Consider the following 19,654-nt stretch of genomic DNA (forward strand, 5'->3'; position numbering starts at 1 on the left):
AGTGGCTGAAACATATTACCTTCAGCTGAAGATGTGGTGTAAGGTGGATGTCTTCTGGGTTTTCCTTAGAAAACAATAAAAGCAGAATGTTAAAGAACTTTTTGCAATGGCATTCAGTGGTCAAACTTAAAAATAGGGTGACAAACTGACACCATGATAAATGAATGACATTAATTGGCAAATAGCATGAACAGAAGCACCGGTGTTCCTGAATGTCAATCTCTTGAAAGTCCTGCCAGAAAAATATGGGAATTAAGAAGTAATATCTAAACTCTTTGCATAGAAAAAACAGCTGCTTTATCTAAGGCTAAAACAAAGTATGTTTCAAAAACATTTTCCTACATGTTGGAAAGTGGAGAACAAAGAACAAACTTCAGACTCTTCTGCTTCAAAGTAACAATGTATCCAGTGCAGCCTTTCAAGGTAACTGATCAATGGCACTAAGGACTCTTCCTGACTGAAGATGTTTCAGGCAGCAAGATTAAACATATCCAAACATTCAGCACATTTCGGAACACAATTATGCCTGCAGTCAGATATCAACCCAGAGGATTAGTGGGCTTAGCATAGATGTTCACAGTCCAAAAGAAAGACTATGATGGCTACAACATCCAATGTAACCTTGTACTTATCTGTATGTGTATGCGGCTGTCTCCTACACTTCTCATTTCGTGCTACAAAGCCCAGCCAGAATAGCTCATCCTGTGTAGACTCAACCTTCATCCAGAGCAATTCCATTGAATTCCCATGCTGGCATAAGTGATTTAAGGACTGCAGCCTGGCACCTCTAACAGCTCATGCCAGTGTTTTCTTTTGTGGCTCAAAACCCCTTGCATTATAGTACAGTTGAAATAGCCAGGGAAACACTTCATCTTGTTTCCAATATGTGCTAGCACAGCAAGGCTTGTGTTTAGGCACAAAATTTACAGAAAGGGCTCTTACACTCCAAGTGCCGTGGCCCGGGCTTATCTGGCAAGTGGGTGGACTGGCTCTCAAGCAGGCCAGCTGATGGATTGCTCTGGGTTCCAGAAGACCCATGGTGTGCACTGTTACATGAAAGGAACATTGCTGTATATTCTTGCATGGCTCTCATCTTGACCAGGTGAGAAGATCTGCTTTTCACTGCAATCCGCTGGAACTAGTTAGCTGAGTGCTGGGTATGAACCCCTTTTCCTGTTCACCATCCCAAACAATACCAATTATACTTATGACAATTAAAGCATTTTTACCCCTCTAGTGGATTTTCGGCCCTTCTCACCGCTGCCCCTTTCATCGTTTCTGCAGCTGCTGCTATCACTGCTGCTACGGCTGCTTCGACTGCGGCTGCTGCTGCTGCAGCTGTCACTGCTCTGGTCACTGCTGCGGCTGCTGCCACTCTGGTCACGGTTGTTGCTCTGGCTATTGCTGTATCTGACAGTACTGTCCCTGTCTCTGCCCTGAGAAGAGTGTTTTGGTTCACGACGACCTGCAGACTTCCACTTGTTGCTGCTGGTTTCCCCACTGTCGCTGCTGCTGCCGCTGCTTCTGCTGCTGCTGCTGCTGCCGCTTCTGCTGCTGCTGCTCTTGCTCTGGCCACTGCTGCTGCTGCTGCTGCTGCTGCCTCTGCTGCTGCTGCTGCTGCTTCTGCTGCTGCTGCTTCTGCTGCTGCTGCTGCTGCTGCTGCTCTTGCTCTGGCCACTGCTGCTGCTGCTGCTGCTGCTGCTACTTCTACGCCGGTCATTTCTGTTTCTGGGAGATCCATCTTTGTCCCCGCGCCAGTTGCTTCTGTCGTTCTCATTGCTACTCTCACTAGTATCATCACTACTGCTGCTGCTTTCACCTCTCCTTTTGTTTTTCTTCTCAAAAGAGGAGGAGGAGGGGGAGGAGGAGGAGGAGGAGGAGGAAGAGGAGGAAGAGGAAGAGCTGGAGGATGAAGAGGGGCGGGAGGAGGAAGAGGAGGAGGAGGAGGAGGCAACAGGTGGGAGCTCACTAGGGCGAAGCTTTTGTTTCCTTACAGATGATGACTTCTTCTCAGTTTTGATTGGACTCTGCTGCATTATTAAGAGTAAAGCACAGGGTGATATAAGACAATTGAAAAGCACCTTGGTTTAAAAAATAAATATTAATTCAGTGACATTGTATTTGACCCTTTCTTTTCCTTACCAAGGAAACAAAATTATTAAAGTGACTATATTTAATATGTTTGAATTATGTGTGGCTATTACAGCTGCTATAGAGAACGTCTTAAACAGAATAAAGATGTCCATCCATTTAAACAGAAACTCTAAGTGAAGGATCCTGGAACACCTGATGGGTGGCACAGTCCTATAAAAATGTTTAATCTTGGCAAGTTGTATGATGCTCTTATATACCTTTTGAAGTTTGAGGTCCACTTCAGCTTGAGACTCTCTGCTTAGCAGTTCCATTGTTTTGTCGGGTATCCTGTTACCTAGATCGACCTCCAGCTCTATCATCTGAGCTTCAGCACATGTAGAGTCTAGAATTCACATACATACATTCGAAAATGAGCATGATTTCATGCGTGCTCATAAGAATATGAACTGAAAGTTTCATTTACATTCAATACCTGGTAAAATGTCCATTGTAAATTCATGTTCTCCAGTTATCCTTTTCATTACTTCTGTTAAAAATGCGTTCTCCCTTCCTTTCATGTTTGTACGCATAGACAGTTCCACATAATGCAATGGTTTGTATATAGCTTCATCACTGAACGTTTCTGTTATTGGCATCTCAGCACTAGCAGATTTCTTGAGTTTTTTCTCAGAAGTAGTCTTTTGCTACAATGAACATTTTTTGTCAGTTTTGAGAATTACTCCAAATTGAATAAATGAAACCAAAGAATAAAAGTTTTAAAATTGCCTAGAGACCCTAAAGTTTGTTTGTTGGGTTTTATAAGTACATACATACCAACAAAATATAGATCAGCGGTGCATGACGTAATTACAATCACAAGAATGATTATAGCTAGTAATCGAAAATTTCCAATGTTTTTAATATTTAAAAAAATGGGTAGCCAAAATATTGCACATTGTGAAATTGGCAAAGTTAACAGAACTAATGCAATTGTGTGATGGAAGGCCTTATTTCACTCAGAGCTGGCTACCTTTCTGGAATAGGGGATATCATTTAACAGCCAATATATATAACTGTGCAGGGTGGTTGGGTTTTTTTTTTCAAATAGATGCATAATTGTGGAGCTAGGGGCTAAGATATGAGAAATAATTATCTGAAATGACTATTTTATCTATGAGACAGAAAAGTATGAGTTTGTAGGTAGGTAAGATGGTATTAAGTTTAACAAGTGGATAGGTTTGGATACATGTATGTTGTGAAAGTGGCTAAGTAGATCAATTACGTTATTAATATTATTGTTAGATCAATTATTATTGTCAAATGTTATTAATATTATTGAAAGTGGTTAAGTAGATCAATTATGTTATTAATATTATTACTTGTTAGATCAGTTATGTTTTTAATATTGATAGTGACATGTCTGTTTTGTATTTGAAATAATTATATACTAGATAATTTTTAAAAAAAAAAAAGAAGCTAAACCAAAGTAACATGCAAAGAACTCACATATACAAATAAAAGTTATATAGTAAAGGGGCAAGTTGGAAGGATTTCAGGGGCATGTCATTTTCCCCTTCCCCAGTATTTTGTCTTTCTCCTCTCTATAGTCTCTACTCTTTTTCTGTTTCCTTCTCTCCCTCCTACTCAGGCACTTTCCACACATGAATAATAGATATTTACTGCCAAGTTGTCTTCTCTTGAAACTCTTTCTTCTGACACGAAATGTTCATCCTGGAGACTGGCTTCTGATTTTTTTGAAACAAGCGGGATCTTCTTCTCAACATTGGGCTCTGCTGAATTTCTCGCTACCAAGTATGAGTCATGTCTGCATGGAAATGCAATGATTTAATATTATAAATATGGAACATGATATGTTGAATTTTAAAAGCATTCAAGTCAAGGATACAGCATTTGTGGTTCTGTGCTGCACTGAAGCAAGACACCATAGCTCTGTGATATGATGCAGACTTTTAATGTATAGCTTCACTCCTTGACATGTCCAGTTAAAAGCATTATGAGTAGAACAAAACAAGAGCAAAGATTTTATATAAATTAAGGTTACTGTACTTTGCTGCCACCAGCTCAGTCTTCTTGCAGACTGGAGGGAATCCAATCTTGTAGCTCTTATCTTTCACGTCTATTGTTATGGTTGCCTTCAGTGGGACATGTAGAAGGAAATCACCGCTAATTTCCATAGTTCTCTGCCATTCATTTGCAACAATTCCCATACTTATTGCACCATGACCAGTAACTCTAAAACAAGATGGGAAGGGATCTCTGTTAGAAAAGCTTGAATTGTAATTAACTGTGTTCTTTTACAATCAGAATCCCCCATTTTACAAATAAAACTATGACAATACTTTTAAAAGAATAGTAATATAAAATTCATTATTTTCCTTACGCAGCATTAATGTCAACTGAAAGTTTTAGTGTGGCCAGTTCTGATGGATGGAAATTGGAATCCACAGGAGGAGACACCACTGCACGCACTGCAAAAGATTAAATAAGAAACTGACAAAAATGAAAAGAATCACATGTAAAGGTTGAGGGCTTTCCTAACGCATTATCAGTGAACCCAGACCCACACCATAAACAGTAGAACCTTTGTATTTATTCTTAAAATGTTCATGAAATACTTGGTGGTCAATCCTCATAGGATTGTTAGTGCTATGGGAAATAACACAGAGTTAATCAGTATAAGTATTTTGGATGGTATAGCAACTCTACGTTCCTCTGTCCACAAATAAAGCAGAGCTATGTGCCCTAGGATCCAAGCATCACCAGGGCTAAAAGGGTATTAACCAAACTGTCATGTGAGCCATATGTGATCTATGTAGCTAGGGAGAGGTCTTGATTATGCTTGTAATATGCCTTAGTAGATCAAAAGTAACTCAATTGATTTTAATAAAGTTAGGTTCATATGAAGTAAAGTAAGCAAAATGCCACTCCTTCCCTGTCCTGTAAGGGTTAGAACTGGGAGCAGTCCTTGCTGGTGGCCCACAGAGGATAAGAACATTATGACATGCTAATAGAGAAGGTGAGGCTGGGTGCCTTATTAAGGATCCATTACAGTGTTCATTTCATGCTACATTTGCCTGGGATCACTCCATCCATGCACTATTAATACAGAGAAAAGTATCCTTGTAACATAAGAAACATGCAGCAAAGAGCAATAGAATTGTAAGTGACATTTGATGGAGGAAAATGCCATCTAATAGCAGCCAACTTATGGTGACCTGGAGGGCTTTCGAAGCAACAGACATTCAGAGGTAGTTTGCCATTATCTGCCTCTGCAAAGCAACCCTATAGTTCTTTGGTGGTTCCCCACCCAAGTACCCACTAGGGCCAACCCTGCTTAGCTTCTAAGATGAAGCTAGCCTGGACCATCCAGGTTAGGGCAAGTGACATTTATCTCTGTGTATATGCAGTTGACTAGATGATATCGTTCTGATATTTGAGAGAATTTAGCAGTAAAGCAAAATCATTAAGCTTTGTAAACTTGATCTGAGTTTTATCATTGGCTACAACCACCTCCACTGCACAGTATTCTCCCAAACTAGTGGAAACATTTATCTCCAGGCTTACCATTTGCTGAAATATCTGCGATGAACATGCCAGTTGCACCTACTTCCAATGGCATACCAAGATTGTTAGGAAACATGCGCCGAATCTCTGGAAATGCCACTGGACTGACAACTTGGCCTGAAATGCCTTCTTGGAGGTTTCTGAAGACCTTATTAATCAGTGGCTGAAAATACTCTTCACTCAGATTCTGCAATAGGGGAAAGATGCAGTAAATTGGAAACCAAGCAGATCAAATTGTTAATCAGATCATGAAAACAAACAAACCACTACTACCTTAGGTTTGATGAGATAGGCAATTTCTTTGTCAAACATACTGAAACTAATAGATTGATCTTGGCTTTCAGGATATACTCCTGGCACCTGAAAATCAAGGGGGAAATATGATTTAATATTAGATCTATTGAAATAAACATAGAAGTAAACAAAATAGCAGAAATTATCTGATTATTTATGAAATCAAATAATTCTAAGCATACTCCACTTGCAGCTTTTCGCATTTTCTTAAAGAGGACCACTCCCCTTTGTGAGAGTCACAATCTTAAAATGTAAAGACCATTGTGAGACCAAGTCCTTTATTACAGTTTGTCCTTGGTGATGAAAGATGGGGGAGAAACATACTCTTAAATCCAGGGTTTTACCACCATAGCTTGCTTAATAAAAACCCTAGCCATAATCCCACCGACCATTTTCCTATGGAAGATGTTACTCAAAGAATTAATTTACATACCACTTTTTCAGCCTTGCTTATCTTCTGATTAAAGTGGCTTCGTCCCTTCAAAAGTTCATCGAGGATACCACTATTTAAACGAGCCTGTGTTTTTAGAGAACATAATAAGAATCAATAACATTTATCATTTGTGAAGCAATGGAGCAGCGGAATATGACTCTTAAACGTTTAATCTAGAGTACATCAATGTAACACAGACCTCAAACAGATTAGTTTTTCCACCAGGAAGCAGTAGTTGTGTGGTTAACATTGTACTTGAAGGGAATAGATTTTTGGCAGTGCTCTCTGTGATAACTTTTTCAATAAATCCAATTCCTCGTTGGCCTGTAAGAAAAACAGAAATAAATCAGATTTTTCAGTACTGAAATGGAAAGATGAAGCCTATGCTATTATTCTTTTAAACTATTTTCTCAGGAAGCTTGCAGTCATTCATGCTTCTATTGATGGAGTCCAATGTTGACTCAATCCTAAGCATTCGTGCTAGAATAGCTTTGTAGATATATTCAGAAAATGACTAGCCCAATGAACATTTTAGCTGTCCCCCTTTCTCTCTGCTAATTTTCCTGTTGAATTTTTAATGCACTGGTTTATTTCTAGATATTTCTGCTCTGTTTTAATTCTATAGCAACTTTTTTCATCATTCTGTTCTGATAGCTGTACTAAGTCCCTCTCAATGGGAGGGGCTGTGGTTCATATTAGACCACCTGCTCAACATGCAGAAGGACCCAGGTTCAATCCTTTCAATGCCATTTAAAAAGAATCAAGTAGCAAGATAGCTAATCTGATACCTATGAGAGCCATTGCCAGTCTGAGTAGACAACATTGGCTGTGATGGACCAATGGTATAAGGCAACATCATGTGATATAGTAAAGTATAACTCTTTCAAGTAAATAAATATAAACTATTAATATTGTTTAAAGTTTGTTTAAAAATCTGTTTTACACTAGGCTTCTTTTACATATTAAACTGTTAATGGTATTTCTTACTGTTCTCTCTGCTTTTTTGATCAGTTCCGCAGGGCCTGCAAGACCACCCTCTTCAAATTAGCCTTTATGAACAGCTGAATTACAACGAAGGAAATCCGCCATCAGTACTAACTAGAATAGCGTCAATGATAATATAGTTTGTTTTAATTAATGCTCTAACTGGTTTTTAAGGTTAAATTAATGCTCAATTTTAATGTTTTAATGTTTTAATGTAATTGTTTATTAATGTACCACTGGTCATTGTGTTGTTTATTACTGTTCTATTTATTAATGTACCACTGGTCGTTGTGTTGTTAGCCGCCCTGAGCCTGCTTCGGCGGGGGAGGGCGGGATATAAATAAAATTTTACTTACTTACTTACTTACTAGTGCTTTAGCTGCTATTGGTGCAATAATTTAGTTTTATTGTACATCATATGGGCCTCCTTTTAATGAAAGGCCAACACATAAATATTTTAATATATAACCCTTCCACATGAAACAATAAGGTTCCAAGCAAACATGAAAACCAGGCAGTCTATTGAATGCCCAGTCGGCAATCCTGTGTTGCTGGAAAGCTGCTTTGGGCAGATCATATGCTGTGCAAGGCTATTTTAGGTGAATAACATTTTTAAAATTGTGTAAAACAGATACAGTGTAATGATATCATTTTGAACCAGAAAAGCAAAATGAAGAAAATATTTAGACAGGAAATGCCCAAATGTGTGTTACAATCCTTGGTGCATATTTCCTATGAACAAGTACATTACAAGATTCAAAAGAATGTGACTTATTTGGTTAAAAAGCAGGCAAACAAATAATTATTTTCAACTTACTGTCATAGAACTTAAATATATTCGGTTTGCTGTAATAATACTGCATTTTGAAAGACCGGACCTTCAGAAGTTTAAGGGCAAACTTGCAAGCAGAAGACCTAAATAAATTCAAAACAACAACAACAACAGTGAAATAAAAAGCAACCTAGATTCTTATGGCAATGAAAAGATGCATTATGTCATCAACTTTGCATGATTTAGAAACCATTTTGTCAGGCACATGAAATGTTACCCTCCTTTACATACATAGCACAGACTAACATTTTAAGCAGGTGAAGCTTTGGCTCTCTTTATTAGACTTACTATGTACAATAAATCAGTTGTTCATTACCATGAATGAGCCAAGACACAAAAAAATGGCAATAAGCATCTGGGATACCTAAACCTACTCTGTCCAAACCTCTGATGGAATGATAGGCTCCTGCCCCTTGCCTGCTTCTGTGCTTATGTGGAATGAGTCAGTGGGTGAAGCGAGTGCAGCTGGCCATTACTGGTTGTGATGGAAAGTGCTGTCAAGTTGTAGCCAACTTATGGTGACCCTGTAGGTTTTCAAGGCAAGAGATGAACATAGGTGGTTTGCCTGGCCATTATTACTGAATGGAAAAGATGGTATATGTTCAAAGGAGTGGCCCAAAGTAGTAAAGCTGCAGTACCGCAGTCCTAAGCTCTGCTCATGACCTGAGTTCGATCCCAGCAGAAGATGGTTCAAGTAGCTGGCTCAAGGTTGACTCAGCCTTTCATCCTTCCGAGGTCGGTAAAATGAGTACCCAGCTTCCTAGGGGGAGGGGGAAGTGTAGATGACTGGGGAAGGTAAACCACCCGGTAAAAAGTCTGCCATGAAAATGTTGTGAAACCAATGTCACCCCAGAGTTGGAAATGACTGGCGTTTGCACAGGGGACTACATTTACCTTTACAATAAACAACAGCAATAATTGTTAACTTGTGTGATGAACAGTTGCATCTCTACTTACACATCAGCATACTGTGGAACCCGGAGACCAGCTACCTCAGTCATGTGAGAGATTACAAATCTCTGGAATTGGGCATCATTATCATTGGCTGCCACTTTAGCCATTGTTACTACCAGAGGGAGAGAAATATTCATTTCCAAGAGGCTGACACAAGCCATTATTCGAGCCAAAGTACAATATTCACGCTCCATAAAGGCTACAGTGAGAAGCTCTTGTCCCTAGAAGTAAAGAAAACATTTCTTAAGTGTCTGTTAAATTGCCTAGGTGTATTTTTATCCATCAATAATTACATATATTGCAGGATGGATTACACAGCAGAAACAAACTGATTTTTATGAAGATTTTAATTGTACTGAGAATACTGTTAACAGTTTTGAAACAGAGTGTATTAGCAAGGGTATATGTATCCTGTGTGGCTGTCTTATTACACTGCTCATGGAGAATCCAATAACTGACACATAATAAATGCACTTCTGGTCCACTGAGTCTAGCACTCTGTGTTCTACACTAATCAGATACATTTTCTTGAGCACCTCTTCAGCACAGAATAATGGAAACAGGCCATCTCTGCACCATGATCCGGTATACTACCTCTGAACACAGAGATTCCATTTTTTCCTTTTATGACTAATATAACTGATAACACCTATTCTTCATTATTCTGTCACAGAACTGTAGCTTTCTGTTTTTTAAAAACCTGATTCTCAAGGTTGCAGGGGAAATTATTAAAACATCAATCGGCCCCTTTTAAGTGCAGGGCAAGCCCTCTGAGGACAGTTACAGCGCCAGCTACATCAAATCCAGGTGGTCAGGTAAACTGTGAATGTTTGTATTGCACTGAAAATATCACAAGAATAGTTTCTTGGATCCCTAAACACACTGTGGTTACTAAGTTTATTTGCTCCACAGGGCACATACTTTGAACTTCATAAATATCAAAGGTGCCTTTATTAATCTTACCTTCCTCGGATCCATCCTGGCTGCCTGTCTTATGGCCAAAACAGCTTCCACTTGAATTTGGTCTGAATATTTGTTACGTTTAAACAGGACTTTCTCGAGGGGCATCATGCTGGTTCCATGAGCCGCATTGGCAAGGGACTTCAAACATAATATAATTTCTTGTTCATCTCCACTTCGGAGTGCCTCTGCTAAGCGATCATGGAAATGCTACCAAGAACAAAAGAGAGATGCAAATAAGCATACAAACTATTCCTCATACAATACATGTCGCTGCCTTTTTCAGTGACAAAGTAATGAATAGTTGCATGTAAATGCCAGTACTATGATCATTGGTTGGGTGTATATGCTGTTTCAGAATATGCTGTTATGTTCTGCAGTTATGAAGACCCTGGTGGGCTGGAAGAGATCTTAATATCATCCCACTCCATTTACACATAATCCCTCTGCAATGCAATCAATATTTATTAATAAACTAAAGCCCTCATTTCAAGCATGCAATTGATCATTTCCAAGGAAATAACAAAATTAATTCCATGATTAAAATTAAAAGTTGTATCCTTCTACAGAAGCCAGTAACATTCCCTGCATCTAGCCAGCTGCCTCTTCCTTTACATTCTTATAATCAGTATTAGTAATGACTCTGATGGGCATCTTTGAAATTAATAGTTTAAGTTTTTTAATTGTCATTTTCTGCTAGAACTGAATAAAGAAACTATTCTATGTCTCCAGAAAATGAAATATATTAAATTAGCCTGAAGCAAGGACACACACCTTGAGAATTTCTTTGGCATGAGATGGAGACTGAGAAAGACATCTGGAAACCAGAGCTCCATGTGCCAGGTTAGCTGCCATGTTAAGCCAGTAATTTCTCCTGATTATGGGGCTCTCCATTATTTCCTGTTCAAGTGAAAAATAATGAGAAAAAGTAAATGCATATGGTGGAACTTGATGGAAGATTTGTCTTGTTATAGGTGCAACAACCATTACTTTGAATTGCATTCTGCTGACTTCCTTGTAAAGTGACTGCACACAATTTTATTTTGATACAACAAATGATGATGTCACATGTACTCACTGCTGCCAATGAAGCTGCACGTTCACTAGGGGTTGCAAAATGGAAGGCTATGGGAATAAACCGAAGTAGTTCAGAGAAGCTCAGTTGGATGTCATGGTCACGGATTGCAATTTTGAGGAGCTCCAGTGAATTATCACTGCCTGCCATAGCAACTACATGTAGCAGAGCAAATCTGCAATGAGCAAAAAGGAACATTTAAGTTGCATTCTTTGCCCTCCTTCACAAAAAAAACTGATAAGATTTGGGGGCCAAGCCTGAGACTTTATTGCCCAGGTAGCAAAGGATTTAGGCTTGGTACCAGTCAGTATGCCAGAATATAATGCAGCATAAGAGTCAGCCAACATACCTGGCATGAGGCTTACTTGCAACCTTCCTTAAGACAGTGACCAGGTCATTAAGACTTCCTCTACGGACCAGTTCGACAAGCTGTAGATACTTTTTAGGAGTTTCTGCTTTGTTGCCTGCTGGGTTGCTCTGGTCTAATTCTTGCATTTTCTCCATAAGCTGTTAGATTCAATAGAAGACAACAATAGCTAGAGTATATTCATTACAACCAATCAGAACAAGTCCTCTCTTGCTGCCTTTACAGAAAGTGGAAACACTCGGTGTGTTAAACATTCTCTACCTGTTCTGCAATGTTGCGGGTCTCCATCACAGTAACTGCCATCCGGGGCTGGTCTGGAAATTCATAATAAATGTTTTCACGGCCCTCATCCTGAGCTTGTGGCCAGAGTGCTTGTTGTTGTTGTCGTTGCTGCTGCTGCTGCCGCCGCTGTTCAGGATTATCAATTTTCACCCCAGTCAGAGTCAGCTCTTGTCTGGAAGGGAACAGGAAACCACAGATATCATGAAAGAGTAATGGTTTGATCCTAGATTACCTTGAGAAAATCAAGAAGACCTCAAAGCAGCTAAGCCAACAGCAGGCAAGAACAGGTGTATTTGTCAGTCTACATGGCTGAGATTGAATAGATGCAATACTGACCCACTCAAAGTTCATGGAAATGCAGCTATTGATGTCATAGAATACAGGCTGTATTAGAATCAGTAAGGGCAATAGCCAAGCTACCTTTATCTGTCCCCAACGTCAGCTTTCCCCACTTCCATCAGCCTCTTCCCAGGTAAAGTCTGGCCAGGCAGAATGGTGGCTGGCACTGGGTTGGGCTGTGTAGCCCAAGTCACACAGTGGCTGCCACTGGGCCAGGCCAGGCTGGACTGAGTAGTGCTGTGACTGGCATTGCCAGGACAGAACAGACCAAGTTATGTGACTAGAGAGTCTCTGGTGGTAGCTGTCAGGAGACATGACAAAGTGAGGGGGGTGCAGGAACTTTCCCAGAGCTATTCTGGTCTTTCAGTTCACTCCTGCTCTCCCCACCCCCCCGCCCCAACCTCTCAAGGTTCTGCTTTACAGAAATCAAAGCTCGGAAGGCTTATTCTTATGCTATGAAGCAGCTGCTGAGGGCCTAAAAACACATAAAATTTCCCCCTGGTCCTCCTGGGGTCTACATATTCAACTGTTTATTCCATGTCAGAAATTTAAATCCAGGCACACATATGCCTATTTGGATTGGGATGATGCCCCCATTATACTGAGCAGAAGCAGCCCCAGGGAAGCACTATTTGTTCCATTGTAGAAATCTATGTGGACTCCATCACAGCACATGTGGCAGACAGCACCTGAAGGGCCATTCCAGGTTGAGTACATAGCTGTGGAGGGGTAAGGGGAGGATAAAGCCTGATCTGGTCCTGATCTGAATTGGGTCTGTGCATGCATAAGACTAAGTTCTCAGCGTAAAACTTGTAGTATACATTTGATCATGCAGACCTGAGGTGGACCTGAGGAAAAAGCATGATATCTAGTTAGGTTCTTAGTGATCACTCTTTCAATAAGGGCTTTTGATGCATTTACGGAACAAAATACAGCATAAAAGATGTATAATTTGTATGGTAATTATATGTTCTCTCAGCATGTTAACAGTGAGCAGCTGATTTCAAGGGGGGGCATGTAGACAGACAAATACACCTGTTCTTGCCTGCTATTGGCTTAGCTTCTTTGAGGTCACATAAGTGCTGGTTAGCATTGGTCTATTCAGTGCTGCTATATAATTGGAATAAGACAGAACTGGGATTTTACAATTTATGAGCAACTTCTGTTCAGTTTAACTGTACACATGTTATTGTTTACAGGTTTTTAAATGATGGCTTGTTGGTTAAGCAGTTGGTTAAGCTTGTTGGTTAAGCAGTTAAGGCACACAAATTATACCTACTATTATATTTAGTTAATTACTGTATTTAAAGTCCACCTTTCTGACTGAGCCTGAAGGCAGTGTAAGTCAAAATAGGAAGATTCCTTAAATTAATGAAGTGCATGACCCAGTTTTCACAAAATCTCAGTCTTGCCTAGAACTCCTGGAACCATGAGTTTGTTTTGTTTTTTAAAAGGTGTTCTACTTACGTGGCTTTCAGAATTACAGGAGTCTCAGAGTCACTGCCTGGAGAAACTTTGTATAGTTCATTTGCTTCGGCTTTTCCAATAAGAATAGTATTATTTTCAAATTTCACTTTGTGTTCTGATACCAAAACTCCTACAAGCAACCTGTTTTTCTAAACCACAGAAAAAGGCACTTTTAGTAAGTGTGAATGCAGACTAATTTTACACTAATTTGACAGCAAGCACATTCACAGCATTCTTACCATTGGGCAGAATGGAAGAGCATGGATATAGGACATTCCAATATTCTGTACCACTTTCTTCTTGCAATTCATCAAATTCTTGCTCTTAGTAATGGTGATCCAATCACTCTTCCCATTTTCATTGACTGTGTACTTAGCATCACAGTCACCTTGTATACCACTCTTTAAAATAAAGATACAAAAGTTACAAAAACACATATTTCAGCATTAATAAGGAGGGGCATGAGCAGAAGTGGAATGTGTATCAGAAAAAAAAATGAAAATACCATTAGATATGTAGGAAAATTTCATAGCTGTAAATTGATGTTTCATTTCTAGTTCCTGGTATTCATTTTTTTCTTATTTTACATCAAACAGAAATAAATCTGGCAGATGACTGAATAGTCCCTAAACTTTTAGCAGTACTTTTTGATTGATGGATTTCATAGTGAGTATCTATCTATCTATCTATCTATCTATCTATCTATCTATCTATCTATCTATCTATCTATCTATCTATCTATCTATCATCTATCTATCACTAGATAGTGAATATAACACTACAAACACAAATTATTTGGTTCCAATGCTGTCATTTAACAATTGTAACAATAAATTAGGACCTTCAATAAAAAATAATCTGATCGATTAATTTAACTATTCAACAAGAAACCATCCAGCAGGTATGTAAGTGTAAACAGTAAAGTGAGGTATTTCACTGCAGAAGTAAATCCCACCCCTTGAAAAAGTCAGTGCAAGTGTACCTTAAATGAAAGAAACAAACCTCTTGTACTTCATACGTCTTGTCCTCCTTGTATGTTATTTTGAACATACCCACGACTCCTCTAATGATGTTCCTACAAAATCTAGGGGTATTTCTTGCAAAATAAATCTTCCCAATATTCTTGCCATACATTTCAATTTCAGTGGGGAAATGGCAGCATTGTTCAAATTCCTGAGTTTGCTTGGGAGAACGAACAAATGATTTCCCAATACAGTCTTCCACTTTTGGATTTGAAAGCTGAGGACAAAATTGAGGGGAAAATTATTTCCATCGGAAAAAAATTCCATTTGAAATTTAAAGTTTATTGACATTTCCTTGATTCATGCTTCCAGCTGGAAATGGTATTAATACTAATGAATTTGTCCCCTGCTCTGCCATCAGATGGTTAAATTGTTTTACATCATGTTTCACCAGTTTTAATTGTCTAACTTTGTTGTAATCTGCCCTTAGCCCACTTGCAGGGTAGGATGGAATATAAATAGAAAGAAAGAAAGAAAGAAAGAAAGAAAGAAAGAAAGAAAGAAAGAAAGAAAGAAAGAAAGAAAGAAAGAAAGAAAGAAAGAAAGAAAGAAAGAAAATCATTGATAATGATCCAGATCAGTATTGGCTCTTTCAGCAGGAAAGACTAAACAGTAATGAATTTGGATTGGATTTTGTCCTTCTATATTATATACTGTTTCTCATATGAGAAACAAGTTAGTTAACATACACTAATTGTTTGGATTCTATGCGCCACAAGCAGAGAGTCTGTTAAAATAAACTGAGCCAAATTTCGCTTGGCTCACCCAAGAGGAAGATTGCCCCCAATCTTTCCCCCCCTCCCCACACAAACACCTTCTTCTTGCATCCTCCTAGGCCATATTTTGTAAGCTATTTCCTTCTGACTCCTTCCACTAACTTCAATATTAATGCTTTACAAATACTGATTATCATAGTAAACTTTCCTAAGAAAAGCACAAAATTATTTAACACTATTCTGATAGCTACCAATAAAGACATCAGACATCTGTATGTACTAAGACTAAAAATGATCCTCCCTCAAAAGTTAGGATTTGGAAAGAAATTTGACCTCCTCTCATTTTTAATGTAGCCCTAATTTGGATGGTCCAGGCTAGGATGATCTTATCATATCTCCACTGCGTAACAGGGTTAGCCTTGATTAGTATTTGGATGGGAGGCCACCAAGAAGACCAGGGTTGCTACGCAGAGGCAGGCAGTGTCAAACCACCTTAGTTTTTGCCTTGAAAATCCAGTGAGGGATTCTTGTACAGTCAGCTGCAGCTTCACAGCATTTTTACACGCATACACACACACATACTTCTAAAGTGCAAGTGACTGGAGGTCACTGGTGGTGGCCTCAGGTTGGCTCCCCACTAGTTATAATTCCAAAGGGGTAGCCAGTACTAAAGAAACAGTACTAAATATCCCAGTTTCAATTTCCTTTCCCTGACTCTTTCTTCCTGTTCTGTCCATCTCCTTCTCATCAGACTCTCAGGGAAGCTATTGCCCCTGACTTCACCAGTTACCCACTCAGCCCCACACCCATCCTCTGCTGCCTCTCACATAGTTGTTCTTCAGACAGCCATGTCCTGCCTCTACTGCAGGCCTCCCAGCCTCCTCTCTCCTTCTGCTGGCAAAGGGCATGCACATTGCAGGGCACTTGGCAGCAAACAGCAAACACTATCCCTCTGTTGATAGTTGGTTGCCATAAGCCAGGTTCAGGTATCTGGGCAGCTTCCTTGCATGCAGAAAGGCTGTGTGACTGTGGCTATGGCCCTGGGAGGGAAGGTGCCATTTGTATCTTGACTGAGGTAATTTCATGTGGTATCCTCACAGGAGTGGTCATTCAACTGGAACCTTTTTTGAGACAGTTTTGTTTTAAATTCATATATGAATTATTTCCACAGTTCTGCAATGCTTACCATGAGACTGAACCGTTTGGTGTTAATTCCATACAGCTTTAAATCTAAGGCAAACTTCAGCCCAGCGTTTCCTGATGTCTCATCTTCCAGTCCAGTTAGGGCCTCACCTTTGTAGCTGTACAAGAGCGTCTTCCCAACATCAACCTGAAATTCTGCAGAAAGGGATAGGCAGATCATTGAACAATGAGTGGCAGTGTTTACCAGATTATGGAACATCTCAGACTTCCTTCAGAATATTTCAGAAACATCTTTTGAGACTGATGTGTAATGCAAATGTATTTAATTAAACGATTAATCATTTAAAACCAGATAGTAACCCTTACTGCATTTATACAGTGCTTTGGAATGCTCCAAGTAGGCCATAGATATTACACTATTGTGAACCCTAGAAGTACCCTGTGAGGTAGCTTTATAATGTTATCATAACTGAAGATGGGGGGGGGGGGGTTGAAGAAGAGAAGCTTGCTAAATTTCATTTCATTTTATTCGATTTATATCCCGCCCTCCCCACCAAGGCAGCTCAAGGTGGCTCACAACATAAAATTCTAACAATAAGATTAATGAATATAAAATACATTAAATAGTTTACAGCAGTTAAAACAAGAAAACAAGAAAACGATCTATCAATGTGCTATCCTACAACCTTCCTTTGGGTTTTTCAGGTACCGGTCAGTTATATGCCAACCAGAAGAGGACTGTCTTACAGGCCCTGCGGAACTGCCCCCAAGGTCCCACAGGGCCCTCACCTCTTCCGGTAGCTGGTTCCACCGGCAAGGGGCTGTAATCGAAAAGGCCCTGTCCCTGGTTGACTTCAGACGGGCCTCCTTCGGCCCAGGGATTGTTAGTAGATTTTAAGAACCAGATCTAAGCACTCCCTGGGGAATATGTGGGGAGAGATGGTCCCTAAGGTAGGCAGGTCCTAGGCCATATAGGGCTTCAAAGGTAATAACCAGCACCTTGTACCGAACCCTGTATATTATTGGCAGCCAGTGCAGTCCCCGGAGCCCCGGCTGAATGTGCTCCCACCTTGTTCATATAGCACCATTTTAGTGCTATATGAACAAATAATAAATATAAGATATTGGGAAAATGAACAAATTATTTTCCTCACAAAGTGAGCTATAGAAATTTCTGGGGTGGGGGGAGATATGTTCAAGTTGTGAAGGATTAGGATCTAACATTCCTTGTGTTCAATTCTGTCTTTTTTCTTCCCCAATGTTTTTGGTTTTGGGGTATCCGTCCCTTTCTCTTTTTCATTCTATTATTCTATCTTCTGGCTTCTTTCCTCTGCTGGATCCTCTGCTTTCAAACTGCCCACACCTCACCAAGAAGATCCTGCCTAGAACTTAAAAAAAAAAGTGCTGGTGCATGTTGCCAAGCTTTTGAGTCAGAAGTTACAGCATCTCCATTTGCTTTTTAAGCCTCTGGCTAAGCATTCAGTTAGAGGCTGCAATTTCTTTGTCAGGGAGGGGAGGCGGGGCAAGTTATACAGACATGGGTCCAACTCAAAGATGAGAACCTGAAGAACCTGGGACCCAGAAGAGCTTCTTGGTATCATCTCCCATGAAGCAATTGCATTCATTTTGTCTGGGCTCTCTCAGGGGCCTGGAGGTCACTGGTGGTGGCCTCAGGTTGGCTCCCCACTAGTTATAATTCCAAAGAGGTAGCCAGTACTAAAGAAACAGTACTAAATATCCCAGTTTATTAGGAGCCCTAATAACATTGCCTCTCTAGTCGTCTGAGTCCTCGCTTTAATTGCCGCAACTCCTGGTTGTACCAAGGTGCCGGCTTTGGACGAGGGCGCAGAGGACGCCTAGGTGCGATTTCATCGATGGCTCTGGAGAGTCTGTCATTCCAAGACTCCACCAGGTCATCCAAGGAATCGCCAGGAGGCCAGGGATCCTGTAGAGCCGTCTGGAACCGTTCTGGGTCCATCTGGCTCTGTGGGCGAGCTAAAATATGCTTGCCACCTAAACGGGCTTAGGGTGGAACATCCACACTAGCCTTGAGGGCATAGTGGTTCGACCATGGCACTGCTTCAGCAGTAATATCGTCCACTAAATCTGCCCAGAGCATTCACAGCAGAGGGACCATTTGAACTGGGAACTTTTTCAGTTCAGTTCCTTAAAGAGCCAGAAGAGTGCAGTGCTTAGAGAGGGTCATACTAGTGTCTAGGAGATCCATACTGGACCTCCCCCCCACATACACACTGCCTTGGAAGCTTGGTGGGCAACCTTGGACCTGTCATACACCCTCACTCTAACCTTCCTCCCTGGGTGGCTGGGAGGAGAAAACAAAGGAGGAGGGAATAGCACAAACCACCCTGAGCTCCTAAAATTTACTGAAAGTGATTTACTAAAAATGATAAAATTAAAATTTACTAATAGTGATTATACTATAGCAATTGAACTAATCTTTGTCCCCAGAGATCTTACTGCCCTGAAAGTCACCTCAACAAATGTGCTATTAAATACTAAAAGCAAACTGTGTACTTACGGGGAGCTGAGTTCACACTCCCTGGTGGAAAGAAAATGGATATGTTAGTGTGAGTATAACAGTAAAGGAGAACATTTGAGTAATAAATTATATTGTGGCTAAACTATACAAAATTCTACCATGGATACAAGAAAACATGAACTTACCCGCAACGGTGAGCACGAGAGCAAGTATGATTCCCTTCATGATGAAGGTGAATGCCAGTCTGTACCCTTCTTGGGTATTTTATAGGGAGAGCTGCAGGAGCACGTGATTCCTGCTGATCAGAATTTTGCTGAGGTTACAGGTTTTTATCAGTTTTGGCAAATGTTTGAAGGGAGAATGGAGCCAGTCATTCTAAAGGGTGAGAACTCTTTTTTGGTTGCAAAGCTGGTCATAAGCTTTGAGTTTCCTTCACCTTTATAATTATTCAATGCTACTGAAATCTTTCATGAAAACGTATTTCAAGTTTTAAAAAATATATATTTTAATATTCTTTTCCTAGCTGTATTTAAAGGCTCATGGCCACCTTGGACACTATTTTAGTTAGGGATATCTTTGACCAGGTTATTCTGACCTTATCTATGATGCAAAAGTTTACCTAATGGAT

General features: G+C 40.0%; 2 protein-coding genes across 2 annotated transcripts; both read right to left on the bottom strand.

The window, feature by feature from the left end:
• Window positions 1–3,717: 3,717 nt before the first annotated feature.
• On the bottom strand, window positions 3,718–11,230 carry LOC132567353 (vitellogenin-2-like). The gene is made up of 12 exons (XM_060233029.1): window positions 11,194–11,230; window positions 10,890–11,015; window positions 10,119–10,325; window positions 9,159–9,376; window positions 8,187–8,284; window positions 6,585–6,709; window positions 6,386–6,469; window positions 5,932–6,018; window positions 5,659–5,845; window positions 4,475–4,562; window positions 4,141–4,326; window positions 3,718–3,898 (listed from the first exon to the last, which is right to left on the bottom strand). Exons 2-12 carry the CDS (start codon window positions 11,007–11,009, stop codon window positions 3,718–3,720), a joined length of 1,581 nt encoding a protein of 526 aa, XP_060089012.1. The 5' UTR covers window positions 11,010–11,015; window positions 11,194–11,230.
• A 573-nt stretch (window positions 11,231–11,803) lies between these two features.
• On the bottom strand, window positions 11,804–19,274 carry LOC132567354 (vitellogenin-2-like). The gene is made up of 7 exons (XM_060233030.1): window positions 19,212–19,274; window positions 19,066–19,086; window positions 16,570–16,721; window positions 14,648–14,884; window positions 13,885–14,046; window positions 13,646–13,794; window positions 11,804–12,011 (listed from the first exon to the last, which is right to left on the bottom strand). The coding sequence occupies exons 1-7, from the start codon at window positions 19,249–19,251 to the stop codon at window positions 11,804–11,806; spliced, it is 969 nt and encodes a 322-aa protein (XP_060089013.1). The 5' UTR covers window positions 19,252–19,274.
• Window positions 19,275–19,654: the final 380 nt, after the last annotated feature.

The sequence above is a fragment of the Heteronotia binoei genome, chromosome 2 (assembly GCF_032191835.1).
Source record: "Heteronotia binoei isolate CCM8104 ecotype False Entrance Well chromosome 2, APGP_CSIRO_Hbin_v1, whole genome shotgun sequence".
Classification (NCBI taxonomy): Eukaryota; Metazoa; Chordata; class Lepidosauria; order Squamata; family Gekkonidae; genus Heteronotia; species Heteronotia binoei.